The sequence below is a fragment of the Dromaius novaehollandiae genome, chromosome 1, assembly GCF_036370855.1.
Source record: "Dromaius novaehollandiae isolate bDroNov1 chromosome 1, bDroNov1.hap1, whole genome shotgun sequence".
In the NCBI taxonomy this organism is placed as follows: Eukaryota; Metazoa; Chordata; class Aves; order Casuariiformes; family Dromaiidae; genus Dromaius; species Dromaius novaehollandiae.
In genome coordinates this window covers 54,724,189-54,736,239 of record NC_088098.1, presented here as the reverse complement: position 1 = coordinate 54,736,239, position 12,051 = coordinate 54,724,189, and the positions used below count along the sequence as shown (strand labels likewise).

The 12,051-nt window shown below is 38.3% G+C and overlaps 1 protein-coding gene across 1 annotated transcript in view; it reads right to left on the bottom strand.

Annotated features, from left to right (window-relative positions):
* Positions 1–12,051, bottom strand: part of MYH9 (myosin heavy chain 9) — a 73,025-nt gene that overhangs the window by 55,644 nt on the left and 5,330 nt on the right. Inside the window, exon 2 of the mRNA XM_026117880.2 lies at positions 225–577. Within this exon, the coding sequence (XP_025973665.1) occupies positions 225–557 (333 nt within the window). The 5' untranslated portion in view covers positions 558–577. The remainder of the gene's footprint in view (positions 1–224; positions 578–12,051) is intronic.

The window sequence follows — 12,051 nt, the reverse complement described above, 5'->3', positions numbered from 1 at the left end:
TTGCTGCTTACCACTTTCCAAAAGCTCTCACTTCTTGCCGAAAGCAAGTTAAATGGTATCAAAGCATATTCAGCAAACGAAGGTATTAAAATATAAAGCCTGATTTACCACAGCACACGAGAGTTTTGTATAAGGGCAATGAAAGGTTAACAAACAATTGAGAAGCAAGTTCACCTACTGTGTAATCACAAACTCTTTCTCCAGTAGAGAAGATTATTACTTACATAGATTAGTCCAGAGTAGTATCTCTCCTTCAAGTTGTGAAGCACAGAAGCCTCATTCAGGCATGTCAGCTCTGCCATATCTTCCACTTTAGAGAATTTGGGGGGGTTCATCTTCTGGATGTCATCCTTATTTATTTTCACTTTCTTCCCATTCTCTGCCAGTTCCACAATGGCCTCATCTCCTACTTCTTCCTTCAGGCTAGCTGCCTCAAACCCATTCTTCTCTGATGGAACCCATACAAGCTTCTTGGCTGCCCAGTCAGCCTGAGTCAGGGGGTTGTTAATGATGTTTTTGTCCACATAAAGGTACTTATCTGCATCTCTTTGCGCCATTGTGTTCTATAATTAGGGACCTGTCACAAGAGGAAAAAAAAAAAAAAAAAAAAAGATTTTTAAAGCCTTAAGTTGCCTTGCAAACTCCTAGAGGTAGACAAGCACATGCTAAGAACTCTTGAGCTCTCGGCCAGCTGAGTATGCCTCCCCTCCTTTAGTTTCACATTAGTAAGCACTGTTAAGTTGTCAAACTTCCAGTCAGGTCAAGGTTTTGCCTGCCAAGGGGATGTGAAAAAAACAAACTAGCAAGAAGTTAAAAAAACCCAGAACACTGACCGTTAAGCATTTGGAAGCCATTATTTGGCAGAAAAGAGAAAGCATAAAGTGGCAAGCATCAAATAATTCATAAGATGTGCCAATATTCATAGCATCAGATCTTATGTTAGTGCCTTTTAGGTGAAGACTGGCCTTTCAGCACTCTAGTTGATAGAGATATTAGCTCAGGAATACCACCTCAAATGTTTAATCAACTTTGTTTTACTTCCTATCGCTTTGTTCTGATTATCAAGGAAACAAGTATCACAACTCCTTAGAAATGCCATATACCAGCCTAGACAATACACAAGATGCGCTTTGCTCCTAACAGACATCATAGATAACATGAAGAGACCAGTTAAAACAGGCACTACTAGACACTTTCCACCGCCAGCTTAGCAGCAACACTCAGCCCACCAGTCAATATCCATTCTCAAGTCCACATTCAGTAGCAAAATACTTACAAGACAGTTTAACAGGAGAAACCTGTGGTCAGGAAATTTTACAGACAAAAGCTTTCTACAGAGATCCTATCAAGTTGTTAAATTGTAGCTGGGTAGAGGGCAAAGCGTCACCACTGAGAAGAGGGAGATTGAGGCAGCATGCTCAGAAAATGGCATGTAGGATTTAGCATTTCAGCAAAACCAGAACACTACTGCAAGGAGCTTCCAGGTTATAAGTTGGCCATTTTACTGGTGCCATTCTGAAATCCTTTCAGTCAACAGAAAGAACTACATGTATCAAGGCTCATTAACCAGCTAACAGCAGCCTCTTTATAGGGTCCCATAAACATTACTGCTTGGATCCTTCTTCACAACGGCATCACTATCCTTAATATATATATTTTAAGGACTTAGGTAGAACAGAGCTCTACCAGCAAAAGGAAAGGAACAGGAAATGCAAATGTCCATATTCATGTCAAAGCTGTCAGGAGCTACAGGAATAACACTTCTACAGAACATACTCATATTTACAAATAAGCCTACAAATCAAATAGGTGAAATCTGACTGCAGATACTCCAGACAAAAGAGTATTGAGGGCGGACAGAAGCTGTCCAATTCTCAAAATATGCATGTGAACAACAATAGATGTCACATCCCAGCATTAGTAAGCAGCGAAGCCAGGAAAACATCAGCCATAATAAAAACGGGTACAAATCCCCACATCAGTCATTTGTAAGCATGTAGGGAAATTCCTTTCAAGGAATGTATCACTGTAGGTGGCACACCACTTTGTGCAAGAGACTGTATGGATAGCTGTATATTCACAGTGAAGAATTCCTTAACAAACAGAGAGAGTATCAGTCCAAAAATAATCCTTCCCTTTAGCCCCAGTTTAAAATCTTTGTCTTAAGCCTCACAGGAAATGGCAGGCAGCTATCCCACACTTTACCTCATCTTTCCTTCCCCACAAGATCACTGACATTTCCATCTCAGTTACCACAATGGTGATTCTCAGCATCTCCTCTCTAGCTTTTCATATTTTCAATTGGGACTCCAGATCCTCATGGGGATGCTATAAAGGGATTTGTGGCAGAGAACCCCAGCAGACTCACCACACTCACCTGGCCCTCTGAAAACTGCACAGACAACTCCACGCCATGGCAAATACAAGATAGACAGTTTCAATCCCATGAAGATTTCTAGTTATCAGTTAAGCAAGACATAGAAATACCAGATTAAAAATCAATAGCAGAAAATAACATATTCTGTATGCCATTACTCAATTTTTCAGTCTATCCTCAAAGCAGAGTATTTTACAACAGAAGGAAGCAGCTATGAAGGGAGCCCAGTTCACTTGCTATGCTGAGACCAACAGGTTATTTTAGCCTAGCTTCAAAACTACATTGACTGTTAATTAGTAAAGAGTTCATGTTAAATTGAGATGGGAGCAAAAAGGTGAAAAAGAGGCATCTTCTTAGACAAGAGTTAAGACTACATCAGAACCTAGATTCAAAAAGTGCTCATACAAGCCAACTTCAAAAAAAAAAAAAAAAAAACTAATTTCTGGGAAAAACAAACATTCCTACATCAAGGAAAGCAAAGAAATAGCATTCTGGTAGCCCGGTGCATAAACAAAGGTAAATTACAACTGAATTTATTTAGATGGTTGGACAAGATGCAGCAATTACGAGCTCACCATGAAGAACATGAGCTGTCAAGAGAATTCAAGACTACACCACAACAGCTGGCTTGAGAAAATACATAGGAAATAGAGAAAAATGACAATATAAAAAAAAGTTACTGACACTATGATGCTGCAGAGTATCCACTGCAGGTTGTGGTCAAAGGGCTTTTCTTTAAAAAACAAAACAAAAAAAAAAAGGGGGGGGGGAGTGGAGTGAAGGAGGGGAAAAGAAAAAAAAGAAAAAGAAAAAGGAAATCAAGCATTCAATTGTGTTCACAGTTGTATCAGGTTTGGCAAAGCAACAGCTGTGCTCTACCCTCCATTACACAGTTTCCTGCATATGCAACTCCCAAGAATCTAACCAGTTGCCTTTTTTGGCTATAATCAAGCAGGACACAGAGGCAGTATGCTTCAGCTAAGTTCAGTTTCATCATTTCCTGAGGAATCCTAAGTAACCAGCCTTCTGAAGTGTCCTACATTAAACTGAAACATATTCCTGACTTCCTTGCTGCTTGTGGAGTACATGCATTCGATACACCTTGGAGATTTATTCTGGGATAAAGACTAGTTATTTTCGGACAAGAAATATATTAAACCACAAGAAATCTTTCAAGGGGTATCTCCAGCCATTATAGATCGTAACAGAATGAGAAAAGAAGGTAACTACAGAGATTGATCAAATCCCTTACTGGAGGAAAACCCCTGAATTCCCTCACCTGCAGCAGAACTGCATTCATTAGCCCCTAAGGGATCATTATATAGTATCTATCTCTTTTTATTCCCAGGACTGGACACAAGACCTATTCTAGACAGAAGGTAAAAGGCTAACATGGCTATTCTAAAATCTCAGCAAATGCTAAGTTTTTTTTATGCCAGGACTATTAACTAGTGAGGAGATTAAAATCTGATGTGCAGACCATCTTCCTTTAAACAGACTAGAGCATTATCCTATTGTATAACAGCACAAAATAGCTTTATTCTCACCAGCACAAACAAGTTTTCACATGCTCCAGAAAAAGTACAATCCACAGGTATCAGAACTAAGAAACTGGAGGATCACACTAAGGTAATATGGTATCATTGCTATTCTCAAGGCTGACTTGTAACCCACAGGGCCACTAAACTAGTGATGCCACAAACCAACCATTAATTTGCCTTGTCCGCAAGAACAGTACCAACAGAGACATCGGATTCAGCAAGTTCCATCTCATGGTCTTCAAAATTTATCTTGCTGTCCTATGCTGTATTTCACTGGACATTTCTGGAAATCCCTTATGTAGTCAAGTAAGTAAGTCTTGCAGCTTTATAGCAACACTGTTCTGAATGTAAGCCATTACCATTTTAGGAACAAATTAGGAGGCAAATTTGTCTGCTTGGTAGTTTGCATTTTGGATGTAGATAATTATGTGGGGCAAGGACATTTATCTTCACATGAATACTATGCAACTGCCAGGTAAGAACACTGTTAACAATATTCTTTTCGATACAATACTAATCTATAGGTAACACAGCAGAAAAAAAAAAATAGAAGGAAGATAGACCATCCTTTTTTGGAGTTTAAATGTCTTCTTCCTAGTATTGTTTCCGAAAATGAAATACTGCACTCACTTCCCTGTTAACCTAGTATGTTTCCTTATTGTAGTTAATAGCTGTCTGAAGAATAGGCTGGTCAAATCTTGCTTGTTGTCCATTTCCCAGGTGCCAAAAACCATTCTTCTTCCATTTAACTAGCTACATAGATGCCACAAAGATGTCTTGCAGTTACAGATAGGGGGAAGGAGTCTGTACAGTCCTGAAGGGAAAGGGGGGCAAGACATTAATAGTATGTATCCAACCTTAACAAAAAAAAATTGTGAGAAGCCTTTACGTACATATTGCCCTACAGATGCTTTTGAGATGAGTGAATTAAACACTGGCTTTACATTACGATGCTATCCATTCCCTTTGAACTAGGCAGACTTACCTAAACCCTCATTGCAAGACAATCATACAGACAGAAGTTTGCCTTATCCTCCTTGCAGTTTTATAACCTTACAGTTTGTGTTATGATACACTTTCACATACTTCTCCTTCAGTTAAGGTATCAAGCACTTCCCAAAAATCTAGAAGCAAACACCTTGTCCTGTTTGAAAAAGCTGCCTCCACTAAGGTCCTTTGCTCTGGATTACAGTGTTTGCAACTGCTAAAAGTATAGAGCATTATCTGTTTGCAATTTAATTTTCCAGAACTATTTGTATTATTCCCCTCTCCCCATCTTTACTCTTCCAGTAGGCACAGAATTGTTGTTTCTGGGACTGCACCACTGATCAATAAGATGAGCTTGGCCTACATTAAACTACCAAGGTAATTGTTGAAGTAGAAATAGAATTAATATACTCAAGAGCATTAACGGCAGTAGTTTTAGCACCACATTTACTAAGAAGTATTACAGTGCTAGCTAGGCAATGAAGGGAGTAATCCAAACCATCACTTAGCTAGGGATGCCCACAATATTCTTTTTAGGCTTCATTCTCATTTCTATCGAAGAGACATCACTACATTGGAATACGTGGCTTTAATTACAAAGCATTTCTCTACTTTAATGAATTATTTTGAGAGGATCCTATAACATTTATGAAACAGTGGGGCTATGGAGAAGATAAAATAACCAAACACACTGTATACATGCCGATTCAGGTCACTATTTTAGAACTGAACTATGTAAGACTTTGAGCCCATGCGAAAAAGGGATATGTCGGTGATCAATTTTCTTCTGCTACATATTTAGCAGTAAGACACTGATAGAAGAACTTCCTGTGATTTCCCAGGAAGTGATTCCACACACAAGGCCTGTCTAGTGGCCTTTATGCGAGCTTTGCAAAAAGACTACCCCAAGGATCAGGGCGAGGAAAACAATGAACAGCAAATAGCACTGCAAACACATTTAGACTGAAGTTAGTTCCCTTTGTTTTTATAGATCACATTTCTCAAGTGCTTCAGGAACACAGTTCACATGCTCTTCTCATAACTGGCTTACCTTTAGCAGATTGTGACAGAATAGCCTATATCATGAAAATCCTTTCACAGAGCAAAAAGGATTTTTCTACGGGCAAGACAAGATTCTACAATTGCGCATTTCTACAGGCAAGACAAGACTTTTGCACTAGAGAATTACAGCATTACTGGTCAGTTACAGCTCTATTTCTATTACGGCTAAACCCTCCTCAGTGAAGAAACTTGATTCTTTTTTAGTATAGAGCATTTAAAAAATAATCTGACTTCGAGAAGAGGCTAGCATTACAAATTAGAGTTTGATCAGTAACATTCATATGCCAGGAATCCTTGTCAAACGTACAATCTGAATAGATAATACTTGCCTTATTTTTGCAAACTCTGCTATTTCACTTTCCCCAGACAGCTGAATATAGTTCACCAAAACAACAAAAACAGTTGCATTTAAGAACAACTGGAAAGTATAGTAAGTAGCCTAGCTAAGTGGCCAGACTGTCTACAGTAACCATGAACTGACAACATTAAAAAAAAATAAAACCAAGGCTACAATTCCCTTGGATTCACTAACAAACTGTTCAGGTCTCATCTCACTAGGAGAGATTAAGCTGACATTTCACAGCTGCATGTGCCAGGGTGTTTATGGGAAAGAAAACTGCAAAGTTTGTTGCTATAGATTGATCCAATTTGTAAGTAATACCTATATAAAAACTAAAGTCTGAATCACTAAAGCTGAGAAACAAATATGCAAGGGAAAGAGGAAGGGAAGGGCAAAAGCTGACAGGAAGCTGAGACAGTTGAACTGGTTATATTTACTTGTTTCTGAAGTTCAGTACACTTGTGACATAGAGTGCCTGATGCTTCAAGACAAAACTGAAGAATCATAAAAATTTCAGTTATCCCACTAAAGAATACAACATCAAGTAAGTACAAGAATTTACTATTAATACTCCCTCACATATAGCCTCCTGAGCAGAAGAGGCATTCAGCTACACTTACCCTTTTTGTTTAGAACACTGTGCTGCTACAGAGACTCATTTCTTCTAATTCAGCTTTATTTGGGATTCACAATGGTCGCTATTAGGCTTACTGTAGTTCACTGCTTTCCTCTCTAGTCACATTCTGACGCACACACTACATTGTTGAAAGATTTATTTCACAACTGGAATGCAGATTGCTGGCAATTATTGTTGCAAATTCAGTTTGACTGTAGTGTTGCCCAGACTTGCCAGCTACCATGTTTATTACAGTAAGTTAAATAAAAGGTACTGTATTAAAGTGCCTTCTCTCTATGCACAGGGCTTCTAGAAGCAAGAACAAGGAATATGTTTATCTAATGTATAAGTGATACCTGTATTACACAAGAGTGAACAAATCTATTGACCAGATTACACGTAAGATGGAAGAAAGGAATTGAAGGGGACTCTACAACTTCCAGGTGTCCTAAAGGCATCCGCCAGGTATCTTCAGAACAATGAACTTGGAATAAGTGTTTCTCAATCACTGTGCATCCAGTTCTCTTAATCAGCTGCCAAGCATCACTTTCTGAGGTGTATGAAACAATATTTCCACATGCTACTGTAACAGCTGACACAGGAGGTTTGCTCTGTGAAACAAGAACTTTTTGTGGCAAATTACAAAGACTACAAGCCATACACAAGAAAGACACTGCCCTTACAAGTCAGCTTACTAGTCACCTTTTCTTTCCCCTACTGAAGTTAAGGCCAAGATTAGATCCACACTGCAATCAGGAGCTACAAGTACAGCACACGTAGATGTAACATGAATCAGTGTTAATCTGGAAGGCCAGGTCTGGGCAACAAGATAGTGACAATGGGATAGCACAGGCTTCCCCATGGGTTATACAAGCACAGAAAAAAACCTGGGCAACTGCAATGCATGCCATAAAGAAACTTAACCACTAACATTACTAAATCTAGCTAGGTTAATGCTGACGAGGATAGGCTTGCCCATACTTTAAGTGCACCTTCTCACTGAAGTGAGACACACCAAGACACATTATAATGTACGTGGCACCAGTAAAGTTAATCAGTTTTATTAAGCCCATGCACATTGTTTAAACACACCAAATACTGGTTTAGGGAGGAGGAGGGTAGCCTTCCCTTAATTTCAAGGCCAGTCTTTAGCATGACAAAACCAGGTTGGCTGCCACCCAACCGCATTCACTTTGAATAAATATTCAAAGTTTACAATCCTGCATAATACATTTTCTGCAACTGTTGTTTCTCATTAGTGCGTGTACAGTACATGCCTTCTCAGCAGAGGAGAGAATTCCTCTTCCAGAGACAGTATGCCCACAAGGAAAACATTCCAGGGGGAGAACACATTCTTTGTGACCATTCAGCAAAGTAATCCTGCTCAAGATGACAGCTGTAGTTCAGGAAACTGTTGCCCATCCCGGCTGTTCAAGCTGTTTTGCTGGAAGACTTGTTTCAGGAGACATAATGGACGGCAAACGTTCTGATCAGGCATGCAGACTTCCTCAGGGACATTGCATCGGGGGGGGGGGGGAGGCTTGGAAAGTTTCAGCCCTTTTTTGTTATCTCAAGGTCACTCTTCATCCCTTCCCTAACATTCTGATTTAAGGCTAAGATGATACCGGCCAAGAACTCTTTGGGGCACTTCAGTATAAGGCAGTTCTTCTGCCTGTATATAAAACAAACAGCTTTATATCAATTTATTTCAATTAACACTCCTTATCTTTCTCAATTACAGGTCTTCTTACATCACAAGAGGAAACAAGGAATAAAATAATTATTTCTGCTTAAAAAGAAGAAAAATATGGCTCACTTTCAGAGTGATATTTTTTAACACGTATGTGGCTATAGATTAAGTCATCTTCAGGAACATTTATTCTTGCTTATGTTAACTGAGAATTTGTTTCGGTCTCAGAATTACTGATACTAATTTTCTTCCAGCTCACATAAGAAAGAATCAAGAAAAACTGCAAATATGGCTGGCAAGCCATTTTAAAAGGATTATTTTTACATTGCAGTGAGAATCAAGCTTTACTATAGTAGATTGAGCTGTTAGTATCTAGAAAATTATGGTGGCGTACAAAGTTTCTGCTAAATTTAATACTTTCATTCTTGTTTCAAATAGTTCTGCTCCGCCATTAACAGCAACTATGGAAACAGTAGGCAAAATCCCTGGCACGGAGAAGCCTACCGCCGTGGCAAAGATTAGCCTACCACTTCAACTCTTCTGTCTGTGCATAGGGATTCATTAAGATGATCCACCTCTGTTTTTGAAGGTGATCTTGGAGACAGGGAGCAGGAGGTGAGCGACTCTTTCTGGACAAGAGAACAGTGACTCCTACACTGAAAGAGCAGCCCTATAGGTAGCCTTAGGCTTCAGGACATATGCAGAAGAGGCCAAGTTGAAAACAAGCTCACTGACCATAAATACTAAGTTCAAGATGGACTGAAAATTTTGAAACATTCTGATTGCAACATTTCCCTATTACCTCCAAGGTCTTAGCGCAGCTTCATGACTCCCTACTTAGCTATCCATTGTAGCCACTGTTCTAGAAAAGGCCCTCTGAAGCCACACAGCATACAAAGAGCATTTGCCTGTTCTGTACACCTTAGCTAACTAATTTTCTAGTTAGTTTCCTCTTTTCATGACCTCTGGTTTCTTCTCTGAGTGTCAGATACATCAGTCTTTAGAAAGGAACAGCATTAAGCATCTCCCGACTTTGTCATTTTAGAATTCACCCAACCATGCCCTCCTGTCTGGATCTCCTGAAGCACGGATTTTTATATTAAAGGGGAAGAAAGGACACCCATCCTTCAATATGGAGTGAAAGCAAAAGGTACTTGAAGCAAGAACCTAGTCTGAACTGTTACAATTAGGGCTATATGGCATAACAAATTTTCTCCATTCTGGCATCACAGGAAAAGCAACCTTTTTTTTTTTTTTTGGGGGGGGGGGGGGGGGGGGGGGCAGGCGGCGTGTTCCCAGACAGAAGACTGAGATATGACATTCCACTGGCCTAGTAAGAGAAGACAAATATGATTTGGAAGACTCCACTGAAGTTTTGCCTTTTGTTACAACAGGATAAAAAACAAGATGAGAAAAATACTAAACAGAACTCTTTCATGTATTTCCACTGTAATTAGCAACATTTTCTACAACCATACACACCACGCTGCTGAGGCTGACTCAAGTCTATGCAATCTTCCTCCCTTTACCTACAGAAGAAAGAGCTGAACCATTAATATAGTTTTCTTTTTCATGATTAATATTTATCTGCTGCGTTATACTGGTTCTATCAGTTAAATTTACATCAAGTTTTTAGAGCTTTAAAAGAACTTAAAAAAAAAAATCTATCTATACATACAGTTCTGTCCAACAGGAAAAACTTAATATTTGCCACACAAAAAGACTTGAGAATAAACTCCCACTACGCAGAGGAAGAAGAAAAATTGACTATGTACATGTATATGCTAATGCTATACAGACAATATGTAGATATCTTTAGAATTTATACCAGTCAATCTTATATACTGAGAATTTCACTTTAAAGCAAAATTACAGCTAATGCATCTTGCTCATCACATTTGTGTGTTCTCGTTTTACATTTCCCATCATACACTACATTAAACTGCAAGTTTAAATTAATATATGCTAAACTTTGATTTGGAAAGAGCCATTAAAATAATTCAGAACATTTTACTGCCTTAACAAAAAGTCAAAGATTTTAGGATCTGCTATTAACATTCATACTGTCACATAACCCAGAGGATAAAACCTAAGGGAATTGGTTTAAGCCACATATTAAGCCACAATTTAAACAGACTTCTCATGTTTGCTGAGTCAAGCCTATTTTCTATCTTATTTTGCACTTACGCTCTTCAAGAGAACAAAATCCCTTTGTCAGTAAGCAGACATATCCATCTGAAACATGACAGTTTAATTTATCCCCAAATAGCTAATTATTATGGTCTACTATATGCCTGCATCCATTTCTTTAAACAGTTCTATAAAGTCTGAATACATGTTGCTTGATGTCAAAAATTGGTGAAAGAGAGAGAGATTTGTATTTACTGAGGAAGTTCAATGAAGAGTAAATATACATTAAATGGTAATCTGCTGAAAAAAATCAAATTCCATTAATATCAAAAAAGAATGTTCTTAGACTACTTTAAATGCATTTATAAGCAAAAGGTAACTAAAATTGTTATGTAAATAATATCTGCAATCATTGCCTTATAAATTAAACTGGCTGTTTCTGGATACCATCTAGGTTTTGGTTCTCTCCAGTTCCATCCCTTCTGACTTTCTATTAATTGCACATTTAAAAAACACCCCACCCCATCCCTCAAAAAACAAACAAAAAAGGCCAAGGAAAAAGTACCCTTCTCTAAATTTTAAACCATGGATGATTAAGCTGTAACTAAAACCAGAGAATATCTTTCTTCATCCACAGAAGAAACTTTCAAAAGTCAATCTATCATTTCAACAAACTGGTTCCAAGTGCTTAGCCAGGAGCTTCCTCTTCCAGTTCACTGGTTTGACTTCAGATTTACATTGCATGTTTGTTGCCAGGTTCTTATATTTAAGTGTTATATATTTGTTCTAATATGTTTAAGCCCTGATACAGGCTATCAATTTAAAAAAAAATGCTATTAATAAAAATTAATTTGTACTCATGCTTTTCTCAAAATGATTGATTTTATTGATTTTGAGCACAGCGAGACTGGAATCTCTTGCACTGAATGGCAAGCAAACCTATAGTGTAACAGTCGCTGCCTAGAAGAGCTTACTGATCCAAAATTTTTTTTAGAATCTCCTGTTCCAGCCACAGGTAAAGTCCATAGTTACCTACAAACTGATAGGCAGGCTGTTTGAAGTTATGTTTGGAGAAAGAGACTGAAGCCCCTATTTTTTCTGTAGGATCAATTCAATAATTCCATGTCTCTTAAATACTTAAACCAACTCTAAGTATGTCAGTAAAACTTGCTGGATTGAGTGTAGTACAAGTCTGACTTTAACTAAAGTCAAATCGCCTGCACCTCCAGGATAACTAAAAGAGAACAAGTTAAAGTAAACTGATGAAGTCTTGACTTAAAAAAGAGCTGAATGTACTCTCATCACTAC